General features: G+C 43.6%; 1 protein-coding gene across 1 annotated transcript in view; it reads left to right on the plus strand.

The window, feature by feature from the left end:
- The first annotated feature begins 793 nt into the window (after positions 1–793).
- Positions 794–13,160, plus strand: part of ANXA5 (annexin A5) — a 30,431-nt gene continuing 18,064 nt past the window's right edge. The window contains exons 1-3 of the mRNA XM_023217536.2: positions 794–1,039; positions 1,272–1,315; positions 12,356–12,440. Of these exons, the coding sequence (XP_023073304.1) occupies positions 1,307–1,315; positions 12,356–12,440 (94 nt within the window). The 5' untranslated portion in view covers positions 794–1,039; positions 1,272–1,306. The remainder of the gene's footprint in view (positions 1,040–1,271; positions 1,316–12,355; positions 12,441–13,160) is intronic.

Raw genomic sequence — 13,160 nt, forward strand, 5'->3', positions numbered from 1 at the left:
CTAGAAGGCTGTACATTTAAGAGAGGGCCATCTAGAAAGCAATCATAAGCATTAAAAACAACAAAACAACAACAACAATAACAACAACAAAACAGGCCGGGCGTAGTGGCTCATGCCTGTAATCCCAGCACTTCGGAAGGCCGAGGCGGGTGGATCACAATATCAGGGGTTCGAGACCAGCCTGACCAACATGGTGAAACCTCGTTTCTACTAAAAATACAAAAAATAGCTGGGCGTGGTGGCGGCCGCCTGTAATCCCAGCTACTTAGGAGGCTGAGGCACGAGAATTACTTGAACCCGGGAGGCAGAGGTTGCAGTGAGCCCCACTGCATTCCAGCCTGGCGACAGAGTGAGGCTCCGTCTCAAAAAACAAAACAAAACAAAACAAAACCAACAAAACAAAACAGAAACAAAAACAACTGGGGAAATGGCCCTCCCTTCACGTTTTTTCTAACCCATCGACAAAGGCGCGCTGTCCTTAGCTGCGATGATTTTGTCTCGCCTCCAAAAAGACGCCCATGCACTGCTCTGTCGAGCACCCAAGTGAGGCTACGGTTCCTACGGTCACAGAAGGCATGGAGGCTCAAGCACCTCCAAAACCCCGAGTCCTGGACAGCTCCCCGTGCCCTTCCCTCGGGGCGAGGACAAGACTGTCCCTGGGGCCCTCGGGGGAGCGGCCGCCCCCTCCTGGTTCCAGCAGCGCTGCGGCCGCGCCCCACCCAGGCCCGCGAGAGCGGCGGGACAGTCCACGCCGCGGGCGACCGACTGGGACTAGCCGCGATCCACGCAGGCGCGCTGAGGCCGTGGCAGGGGCGGGCCGGGCTGGCGCGGCCTGCCTGCGGTTGAGTCCCTGGAGGGGGTGGGCCGGGCCAAGCCGGGCAGGGCCGGGGCGGGGCCGCTGGCGTTTCCGTTGCTTGGATCAGTCTCAGTGCAGCTGCCCGATCCTTCGGCGTCCTCATCCAGGCGTTGCCCAGCGTACCGTCGCCCGGCGCTCCGCCGCTTTCCCGGTGGTTCGGGGCACTTGGGTCCCACAGTCTGGGTGAGTGGCCGCAGCCCGGGGAGAGGCCTCCCTCTGGAGAGGGGAGCGGGGTCGCAGGGCACTGGGTTCACGCGGACATTCGGCCGAGAGCTGTCCTGGTAGCTGCGAGAGGGCGGGTCGGCCCCGTGGCGGGGCCCTCCGGGCTGTCTTAGCGCCTCCCCGCGGACCTGCGCTTGGGGAGGGCGCAAGTTGCTAGTGGCGCGCTAAACTCGAGGTCTCTTCTCTTTTGCAGTCCTGCTTCACCTTCCCCTGGCCTGACTCGTCGCCATGGCACAGGTAAGGCCGTGCGCCCCGCACCGCGCTGGATTTACGCACAACTTTGTATGCTGCGACGAGGGACTTTTACGATTTGTCTGAAGGCCAAAAAGTTTAGGAGGAAACGGAACCTGCTTTGGGGACATCGCTTCCACCTTTCTTGTTCCCCCTTTGCTTCCCCGCCCCCTTTCCTGTGTCCCGGTTCTCCTCGCTGAGCGCCCGCCGGAACCAGCACCGACGCCGCCAAGCTGCCTTCGCGCGCAGCAGCTGGTGACGTGGCCGGATTTGTGTGCGCTCCCTTTTCATGAGTGAATGTGTAAAAGTGGGCCTTCCTCAAAATCCAGAGTCGCTCAGATTAGAACCAGAGCAAAAACAGCTCATCGTGGTCATGTGAGGCGAACGCATTTTTCCCCCCTCCTTGACTTCCTTTATTTTTTTTCCGCAAAGTTTTCTGTATTTTAATACTGTGATGGAGCATTGGCTTTTTCCAGTTGCTCAGCCCAGTTTTACTAAAATAAACTGTAGGTTGTAGGCTCTGATTTTTTTTTTTTTAATGCAAAAGATTAAACACAAGCGCTGTTTTTCTTAAGCAATGAACTCGTGGAACGAATTCTCAATTGAATTGCCTTGAGACTTGGGACTGTTTCAGAAATTGATAATCTACTGCAGGCTTTCTTTACTGTTTTTTTTTTTCCTTTTTTTTTTTGAGAGGTACTCTCGCTCTGTCGCCCAGGCCGGAGTCCAGTGATGTAGTGATCTCGCTTACTACAACCTCTGCCTTCCGGGTTCAAGCAATTCTCGTGTTTCAGCCTCCCAAGTAGCTGGGATTACAGGCGCCCCGCCACGCCCAGCTAATTTTTGTATTTTTAGTAGAGACGGAGTTTCACCATGTTGGCCAAGCTGGTTTCAAACTCCTTGCCTCAAGTGATCCTCCCGCCTCGGCGGGATTACAGTCCTGAGTCACTGCGCCTGGCTTCTTTACTATTATTAATATTTATCAAAAATGTAGGAAAGAGAAGATAGTTTAAGGTCTTTAAATATTGACCGTGTTATACAGATTTCACAGATCTTGTCAATCTAACTGGCTTGTCAGAGTCCAGATGGTTTTTTTTAAACAAGTGTTTTAACTGCTAAAACAATGTTCTCTCTTATTTATAGTTCACTTTTTATCAGATTGACTTATCAAAATTGAATAAGGTTTCTTGGTCCTTTCCAAGTGAAAATGGGAGGATTAAGATGAGTTGGTTACTTTAGTAAACTTATACAGTGATCCCATTCTTACCTTCTCTTTTGCACTTAAATGTTACAGTAAAACAGTTCTCATATTACTTCAAGTGGAAAGTTTGCTTTAGGTTCTTCTCCATAGAAAGGATACTTTTATGCGGAATTAGCTTTCCTTTCCTGAGAAATATTTTTCCTATCTTGATATGCTGGTGTGGTGAGGTACATGAAGATTTAACAAGCACAGAATAATAATTCCCTCTATCTTTGCTCATTTGGCAGTTTCTTGAATCTCTTGTAAGTTCCCCCGTGATGTCTGAGGTCCCATCAATTCCTTTTCATCATGTAGACTGTTTACCCAAACAGTGTAAGTGAACATATTTTCCGGTTGTGGACATTAATTTTAATAATTTCAAGGAATGATTAGTATCATAAAGGCCATGTGTATACAAAACCTAGAATGGTGGTTTGCATATAAAATTATGTACCTGAGTCCTATGACAGTATAATACCAAGACTGGTTTCTATCAAAACTAGTTTTTACTCATCATAAAACTTAGTTTTAAAAAAGATACACAGTGTTAAATTTTGCTCTAGTTTTGTTACTAGTTATTCTTGGAAATCATGAAAGTAAAACATTTTGTTAAAATATTTAGTATTGGCCAGGCACGGTGGCTCATGTCTATAATTCCAGCACTTTGGGAGACCGAGGCTGCAGATTACCACCAGGTCAGGAGTTTCAGACCAGCCTGACCAACATGCTGAAACCCCATCTCTTCTAAAAATACAAAAATTAGCCAGGCATGGTGGTGCACACCTGTAATCCCAGCTACTCGGGAGGAGGCTGAGGCAGGAGAATCACTTGAACCCGGGAAGCAGAGGTTGCAGTGAGCTGAGATCGTGCCATTGCACTCCAGCCTGGGCAACAGAGTAAGACTACGTCTCAAAAAAAAAAAAAGTTTATTGTTAAAGTTGGGTGCGGCATCTGAGCAGTTAAGAATGTCATGAAGGCAAAATTAGGCTACATAATTGTTCATTAGAAACTTCATGAACATCAGAATTATCTCTGTGATATATGTTTAAGTTACAAGGTTTGATCAGAAATATTTTCGTTTGGTTTAAAATTATTATAATAATTTTAAAAAGCCCTGTTCCAAGCAAGCAGGATAAATGTAAATAAATAAATTTGAGATGAAGCTCATTCCAGAGGAGCTGACTAGATATTGATTGCATCTTTTCATGCCATTCATTTTTAAAGTCAAGTCTCTCTGGAGCTAATGTTCACTCTTGGGATCTTAGATCAGGGTTACCTGTTATCCATGGCCTGTGCTGCTCCTGAGGGTCTCTCTCAGTTCCTTATCTGTTTAACTCTTAAGTTCATTTTGGCTGCTGAGAAAGAACTAGATCCAAAACTACTTGGCTGCTTTGCAAGCCACTGAGCAATTCATTGGCATTCAGCAAACCCTAATTTCCTTATCTAATATCCAGTTCTCCTTAGAAAGCCTACACAGGTGATCAAGCTAGTTAGAGGCAGGCAGTCCGGCTTTCTTCTTTTAATGACTTAGAAGTTCAAAATGATGGCCGGGCGCGGTGGCTCAAGCCTGTAATCCCAGCACCTTGGGAGGCCCAGACGGGCGGATCAAGAGGTCGGAAGATCAAGACCATCCTGGCTAACACGATGAAACCCTGTCTCTACTAAAAAATACAAAAAACTAGCCGGGCGAGGTGGCGGGCGCCTGTAGTCCCAGCTACTCGGGAGGCTGAGGCAGGACAATGGCGTAAACCCGGGAGGCGGAGCTTGCAGTGAACTCTGATCCGCCCACTGCACCCCAGCCTGGGCCACAGAGCAAGACTCCGTCTCAAAAAAAAAAAAAAAGTTCAAAATGGTAAAATATAACAATGCTTTTACAGCATAGATTCATTCCTGAAATCCATTTTATTCATATATCCTTCACACTATTCTAAAATTTCACAAATGCATCTGGTTTTTAAAAATTAGGGCTCCTAAGACCTTTGCTTTAAGTACTTCTTAGACCCAGTCTTTCAGTGTAGTAATTTACATAATATGTAAACAATTGATTAATTGCAAGAAATTATACTCCTGGCTTCATTTCTTTGGACGCTAGTTTTTTTTCCCCCCCGAGATGGAGTCTCGCTTTGTTGTCCAGGCTGGAGCACAGTGGCATGATTTCAGCTCACTGCAACCTCTGCTTCCTGCGTTCAAGTGATTCTCCTGCCTCAACCTCCCGAGTAGCTGGGATTACAGGCATGTGCCACCACGCCTGGCTAGTTTTTGTATTTTTAGTAGAGACAGAGTTTCGCTGTTGGCCAGGCTAGTCTCGAACTCCTGACCTCAAGTGATCCGTGTGCCTCGGCCTCCCGAAGTGCTGGGATTACAGGTATGAGCCACTACGCCCGGCCGGACACTAGTTCTTAACTGTTCTCTTTTTCATCTGTGCATGCATTCATGAATGTATGAGGCTTTTGCACTTTCGCTGTGTGCCAAGTATTGTTAAACATGAGCGCAGTGGGAAATGGATCTAATATTTATTGATATAATAGATGCATTGCCAAGTCTCTTGTGTGCATTATTTAGTCCTCATAACATAGTTTTGGAAATAGGTATTACTATTTTTGTTTCATAGCAGGGGAAATTGAGGTTACTTAGCTGGCATTCTTTGTATGGGACAAAGGAGGGAAGCCATTATACTGAGAGGCAACAACAGGAAATAAATACTTAGGGGTATAAAAGAGTTTAGCATGATGGAATGAAACTGCAGTGAGGTGGGGAAATCAAGCCCTGTCTTGGAAAGGAATGCCAGATAGGTAGACAGGAGCCAGCACTAAAGATTATGAACCATTTTATAGGTAATAGAGAGCTATCAAAGAGGTGCCGGTTGAGGTGTGCAACTGTCAGATTTATATTAAACAAAGCTCACCCTGGGGCCAGTGTGATGGGTACATTTCTGGAAGAGGCAAAGGCAGGGTGGTGGAGTGGGGGTTGAGAGAAGGGAGAGGGAAGCTGAGTATTGGAAAACCACATAGGCTCTGTTGTGGTAATCCCAGTGAGACCTCAAAGGCTTAAAGTAGGCAGTGTCTCAGGTTTTAGATAGGAGGGGCCTGTCGGGGAGGGAGGGCAAATTTGATACTTGAGTGGGGTGGTTGTTAACTGATAAAGGGTCAGGGGAGGGTCACAGGACTGGCTTGCTTGACCATGGTTGATTGTGTGTGGGTGGGTTTTTTTTTTTTTTTTTGGAAAAAAAATGCAGGTTTGAGGCAGGGAAGAAACAGTAGAGGATATGTTGAATTTGAGTTTCTTAGAAAACACTCAGATGGCACTATCTAGTAAATAGTAAGGTATATATGATCTCTAAGTCCTCTAAATGCTCTTTTATTTCTGTAGGTTCTGTTTGTTTTTGTTTTGTTTTGTTTTGAGACGGAGTCTCACCCTGTTACCCAGGCTGGAGTGCAGTGGCACTGTCTGGGCTCACTGCAACCTCTGCCTCTAGTGTTCAAGTGATCCTCCCACCTCAGCCTCCTGAATGAGTAGCTGGGACCATAGTGGGGTGTGGTGGTGCCCAGCTAATTTTTGTATTTTTTGTAGAGACGGGGTTTATGCTAAGTTGCACAGGCTAGTCTCAAACCCCTGACCTAACGTGCCCTGGTCTCCCAAAGTGCTGGGATTATAGGCGTGAGCCACAGCATCTGGCCAGATCCATTTGTTTATATATTATTTATCTCTTCCACTAAAAAAGATTTGAAGCTGATTTATTTCCTACCTTTGTCTAGGAACAGCCATGTTCATTAGATTTGTGCCCCTTGTTTAGATACAAAAGGAAATGAAATTGTGAATCTGTATACACTCTTCTCTAATATGAGAAATCTATACCCGTGATTGTTTTTGAAGTGCCAGTGTGAATGAATTGGTTATTGATAGAACTTTTTAAATGTTATTCATGGAATGCCCAATGGAACAGTTTGGTAAAATAGCACACTCTCCTCTGACCTCCAGTGTGAACTCAGTGTGGCCAGTGCCACCTGCTCACTTGAACTCACTCAAGACATCACTGGAGTTATTCTTGGGCAACTTGTAGGAGCACACAATTTAACTTTCCATTTTATTGGTGTTTGCCAAGGGAAGTCATTCTTACACTGGTAAAGAGACACAACATTAAACACAGAGCATTAAAGAAATACACAACAAAAATTTATATCATTTTACAAAGCTTTACTTTGTTATCAAAACCTTCTTTTCTACCACGATGCAAACAACTTAGTCTGTTCTCCAGTGATGTTTTTTTCTCCCTTGCATTTGATTTTAACAAACAGGTCAGAGGTAGTAGGATGGATAGACAAATGGAAAGAAGCAAAAACAAGTAAAAAGGAGCATGAAAAGGAAAGGAAATTACACAAAAGTAAGCAATAGACTAGTTCGAGTTTAACGCTTTGAAGTATAACATTCACTTTTTCTGAGTTGGGATTAGAGCAAGGGTTAGGATTGGGGGTTGAGAGCATGTCTCTGACCTCTGATGTGTTTGTACTCCTCAGTCTTCTTGGAGGTCCTAATTTTTTCCCTGATATTTATTTTACCTTGCAGCTCAAAGCATAATCAGGTCACACAGACATTTCCCTCTTTTATGCTCTTATTTTTTTTCGTAGTACAGTGATAAACAGTTTATTTTCTTATTAGTGGGAACCATTATTGCAGGAAATATTAACGGGCCCCTAGTACGTACATAAGGTAGGGCCCTGGTGTATACACATGGAGTTGGAAGGCAATTGTCTTCCCAGCTTCCTGTTTTTTGGAGTGGCTCCAAGGTCTTTGGAAACCTGAGGCTCAGAAGAACCACCCTTAAAAATAACTGCATAGTGGCTTAGCAGTTGCTCAGCTTGTGGTTTGCTTCATGATTTCCAGCTCCTAATTAATATTATGTGGAATGCCGGCGTGGCGGGCGGGGTGGGGGGCGGGTATTTGAGTAAATATTGATTACATGGAACTGGAGAACAAAGAGAGTTTAGTCCTTTTCTGTGTCTTCAGGAAAGCTTTATATAAAATGTTCCAGACAGGTGAATACTTTCTCATCTTTAAACTTGAAATTGTTATTTATGTCTAAGTTCTGTGTCTAGAAAAGCAACCCTTCCCTTGTTGTTTGGTTGGTTTTATTCATTTTATTTTGGCATACCTAGTCTTTGCGGGTAAAGAACTTTCATTTAGAGAAAAAAAAGCCAACACAATTATAGACCTAAAGAATGGATATTTTCGAAGGTGAGAATTAAAAGAGTGAATTGTATATTTTGGCCAAGTATTATCTAAGAATATATTATAATTCTCTTCCTAAGGCATTGGTTTAAGCAGATAAAGGGAATTGAGGATGAACTGAGGATGGGTGAATGGGTGAGGGAACAGTACCCACTTAAGAGTTGGCATTAATCTGCATAAAGTGTGGGGACTCCAGGAAACAGGGGAAGCCCTCTTGAATGAGTCATTTGAAGTCACATTTGCAGACAGTTTTGTGTGGGCAGCGATGGGGTTTGGGCAGGATGTCCAAACAAGGGTTCTGCCCTTCTGACTCATTTCTCTGATTCACATCTGGTCTCTTAATACTGCTACGTGGCTTTGTCATCCTTGGTGGGTGACTCTGATTATATGGAATGTAGGAAAAGTGTTTCACAATTTCTAGAAAGCTCTCAAAAAGAGGACCAGCAGTTGTTCCTTCATACTTAGTAGGTGAGATTTTTAGATGCTTTTCTTCCATTCATCTTTCATCCAATTTCCTTCAGTCTCTGGTGTCAGATACCTTTTTTCTTTAGGCAAATCCCTCGTGTCTCTTCTGTTTCTAACTTCTCCCTGTTTTTAACCTCTCTGTCTCTCCAGAATTTTCTTCATAGCCTATAAACTGGATCAAGCCTTTTTTTTTTTTTTTTTTTCTTAACTGTATTTTTAAAAGCCTGGTTTGCAAACTATTGTTTCATTGAGACAGTCTTTCCCTCAATTCATTCCTGAGTGTCCTATAGCCAGATTATTAAACGTCACCAAAGACCTCCTAGTTATCCAGTGGACCCTTTCAGTCTTAGCTTTTCCTTGACTTCCAGTGGTATTGGACACAGCCTCCTCTTTCTTTCCTCTTGGAACATTTGTCTCCTTTAGCTTCCATGCCATCACCCTCCTTGGATTTTCTTTTTGCCTTTGGGAGGGCAGTGTAGCTTCATGGGTAAGAGCCCAGGAGTCAAGGTCCTGTGGCTTCAAGTCCCATCTCTGCTACTTGCTTGTTTGATGGTCACTTGGGTGACTCATTTGCTAAAACCTTTCTGAGCCAGTATGTTTCTTTGTCTGTAAGATGGGATTTCCCTGAGATGATCTGTGTGAAGCTCTGTGCATGGTGCCTGGTGCATTGCTGCACTCGGCAGATACTAGCTGCCACTCTGATTGTAGGTCACCTTCCCCTTCTTTCTCCTCTGGCTCTTTTCACCCCATTAATATTGTCTTGCATGGTGGCCTCCTCCAGCTACTACCCGTGTATGCTGACAACTCACAAGCCTACTGTGGAGAAATGCAAAGCCAGCCATCCTTTTTCTCATCCAAAAAACAGAATCATCCTAAATAGTTCCTGTCTACCCGGGGCCTGTTTCTGTCCCTGCCTTTGTTTAGATCTTCCTTTCCTTCTTTGTGTTGTTAGTTTCTAAGCAGTCTTCTTGTCACTCTTGCACAGTCCGTTCCATAGTGTCCACTGCTGCCAGAGGCATATTGCTGTGGAGAGTTGACATTGTTCTTCCCTGCCTGAGTGTCCTCCAGTGGCTTCCTGTTGACTACAGGATGAAGTCTGCACATTTTAGCATGGCTTTTATCCCCTTCCCCTCCCTTCACTGCGACCTTTCCCTTGTTTTTCTTTCAACCTTACTGCTTGTTGAAATACTTAACTCTTTATCCAAAGTACCAGATTGGCCTGGCAAATTCACAGGCAACTTTCAAGAGTCGTTGGAATTTTTTTCCTGAATTTTTTCTCTTTTCACACTTCCCAATATAGTTCTCTCAAATGTGCTCACATTGCCCTAATCCAGCCTCTGTGTGTACATATTCTGCTGCACTTGATTAGTTATATGCCTGTCATTTCATACTTAACTTGAGGGATCCTGACTCTTAACTAGTAGTTAGTATAATACTTTGGACGTGGGAGGCATTCAAAAGATGGTGAGTCAATGAGTAAAAAGACAGGTGAACTGCAAGGAGCATTCAGTTCTAAGTTCTCACATTAAGAAAACTTGTGGAGTTTTTTCATTTTTACAATGATATTGATCAATTTGAAGTGGTCTCATTAAAGAGAAGCTGTAACTTGATCTGAGAGAAAGAACTTTCCTAACCCAGACTTAATTTTGAAGCATCATCTTCTCAAATCTTCAGATTTATCTTCTAAACTATAACTCCTTTTATGAAGTTGTCAGTATTCAACCATTCAGTTTCATATGGATTAAGGTATAGAATGAATGTGAATGGCAGGGAATCTATTGGTCTTTATGTGTCTGTGCTCCTTAGATGGGGGTGGAAATGGAGACTAGCCTGGCTGTGGGTGGATTTCCCCCTTGGTGGAATGAAAAGCTCTGGCTTAGTTTCATAACCTCTCCACGAGACAAGTGGGAGAGAGGCTCCCCTTCCCCTTTTCCTAGTTGGCCACAGTCCCTTGTTTAGCTGAGGCACAGAGCTCAGTTGAAAGCTGCTACCAGTGGTGCTTTCAACAACTTGGGGCTGGGACATCAACCTGGAAACACCTCTTTTTCTCTTGAATTGTATTCTTTTGGCCTCATGATCATACCACTTGACTTTGGAGTTAAGGTCATGTGGGGCTTCATGAGGTCAGGTTTTCTCATAAGTTCTCTCATAGCTGACCCTGTTCAGAGGAAAGAACAGTGTGTCTTCTCTTCTTGAACAAGAGTAAGGACCACTGTTGAAGAAAAAGTTATTCTGATGGTAAGGAAGACCTCAGTCAAGAATATTACAATGTAAGTCATGTAGAGAGATTAGGTTCAACTCTGAATACAGGGAAGACAACTGTGGATTTATAGCTAACAAGCAGAGTGAGGTCAGTGGATGGAAAGTTACTAAGACGAAACATCAAGTTAAGGGGACTTAATAGGATTCTAAACTGACTTAATAGGATTCTTGCTGAAGGCAGGCCAGGATGATAAGATGTAGGGGCAAGGGGATGAGGAAATTGATCAGATATAGAGGGTGCCTTAGTTCATTGGGCTGCTGTAACAGAATACTATAGACTGGGTGGCTTATAAAGAAAGAAATTCATTTCTCAAAGTTTTGGTGACTGGAAGTCTCAGGGTGCCAGCATGTTGGGTGTGGTGAGGGCTGTCTTCTAGACATTATTGTAGCCTCACATGACAGAGCAGAGAGAAGCAAGCTCTCTCCGGATTCTTACAAGGATGCTGATCTCATTTTGGGGGACCTGCTTTCATGCTTTCATGACTTCATCTAATTCTAATTATCTCGCAAAAGCTCTACCTCCTATTTACCATCATGTGGTGGGGTAGGGTTTCAACATATGAATTTTGAGGGGACACATATTCAGTTCATAACAGAGGGTGATCAGATTCCAAAAGTAGGGGTATCCTCCTTAAACTGACTTAGCAAGCTTCTTGCTAGGCAGGCAAAGGAGGCCCAGCGACAAGGACGAATTGAGAAGAGGGCTCAGGGGAGCCTTTCAAAGTGTGGCCAAAGAGAGAGTCTTTGTCGTTATCTCCTGGATCCATGAGTGCCACTTTTTCAGGAAGCCTAATTTAGTGCGACTACAGAGAGAAGGCCACTGAACTGATCTTTGACACTATGTCCTGGGGAAGTTCTTCACCGTGGCTCGCTCTCTCTGTTGTCATCTTTTAAAATTTGATTAGTATTATGTTATTGTTGGCATATGCAACAATCGGAGGCTAAGGTGGAAAAGAAACTTTCCTCCTTTTTGGTGGCTGTGCTTTTGTGCATTTATAATAAGACATGTAAGATTGTAAACTAGGCTAGCTTTACAGTCCTTTTAGCTGTTTGTTTCTCAGTTCAGATGGTACATAAGCAGGAGTTTTGAGGGAATGCAAAAACGTTTACCGGTCAAGTAAATTCTGTGAGCCTCCATTTAGCGTAAGATAAACTTTTATGGCTCAGTATTAGTAAAGCCTTCTGACTCTAAGGATCTATTGATATCAGTAACTTTTTTTGAAATATGAAGATATTTTGGTTATTAAAAGCAGTGTATATATATGATAAAGTAGTGTGTAACAGGAAGCTTTATGAAGAATGTCTTCCAATATACCTTTATAAAGTTCTAAATTCAAAGATTTGTATTCCTCTGACACATGAACGATCATTTCAGGCTTTGCTGGGTTATCATAAAGTCCCTAAGTAAGTATACAAAAACAGGACTTAGATGAAAAGGCATGTAACAGGAGCATTGCTTAGAATTGAGTACTCAGGACAGGGTATTAAGATTTAATGCGGGCTCAGTATGCTTGTAGATCAAAATGGTGTGAGACTTAATGGGAAGGGAACCTGCAAAGAAGTGCCCTCTGTGAACCAGGAGGTGTTGGTGGGGTTTGGTCATAGAGAAGAGAGAGCCAGCCTTCCCACTGATGGTATTACAGGTGGTCAGGATAGCTTCTGTGCTGAATTGGTCCTGCCAATCCCCATTGTAAATGCTTCACTTCCCAGCTCAAAAGGGGTCACAAATCTTATCAAATGGTAAATTTATTTAATGACTGAATGTGATATATGGCAAGCGGTTTCCTGTTTGTATTATTTACTTTGTCGTATTAGTCATGACATGAATAATACCACTGTGTTTCCTGAATTAGGTTCTCAGAGGCACTGTAACTGACTTCCCTGGATTTGATGAGCGGGCTGATGCAGAAACTCTTCGGAAGGCCATGAAAGGCCTGGGTAAATTTAGCTTCCTCTTTCTAAAGCAAATGTGATATTTGTTTTTCCAAACAAGTCATTAATTACAGTAAGAATTATTTTAGAATATTTTGATCTGAAATCTGTAGGAGAAGAGACATGTTAAGATAACAAAATAATACTATAAACCAAGAGTGTCCAATCTTTTGGCTTCTCTGGGCCACATTGGAAGAATTGTTTTGGGCCACACATAAAATACACTAATACTAATGATAGCTGATGAGCTAAAAAAAAAAAAGTCGCAAAAAAATTTCATAATGTTTTAAGAAAGTTTATGAATTTGTGTTGGGCTGCATTCAGAGCTATCCTGGGCCACATGTGGCTTGCAGGCCGTGGGTTGGACAAGCTTGCTATAAACCATCCCTAATATTCAGTCTCTAGAACTGAACAGGCAGTTAAATTCAGCCTCTGTGCTTTTGAGCTTGTCACCCTCACCTGTGTGGTAGAGGCCCAAGTTGATGAGGCAGCCATCCCTGCAGGCGAGCAGCTGTGCAGCTCTGTTCCCAATCAGATATCCCATTCTCATTCTGCTAGTCTCTTCTCTTTCCCCAGCCTCTTTTCTAGTCATTTAACCTCTCTTCTCAAGGATTTCCATGTGTCACTGATCTCCTGTGCTCAGGCTCCTTTTTTACTACTACTCATGTGCCTTCTGGCCCTGCAAATCCTTCCATTGCATCCAGCCCACCTTTTCAGACTCATCTC

The sequence above is a fragment of the Piliocolobus tephrosceles genome, chromosome 3 (assembly GCF_002776525.5).
Source record: "Piliocolobus tephrosceles isolate RC106 chromosome 3, ASM277652v3, whole genome shotgun sequence".
Classification (NCBI taxonomy): Eukaryota; Metazoa; Chordata; class Mammalia; order Primates; family Cercopithecidae; genus Piliocolobus; species Piliocolobus tephrosceles.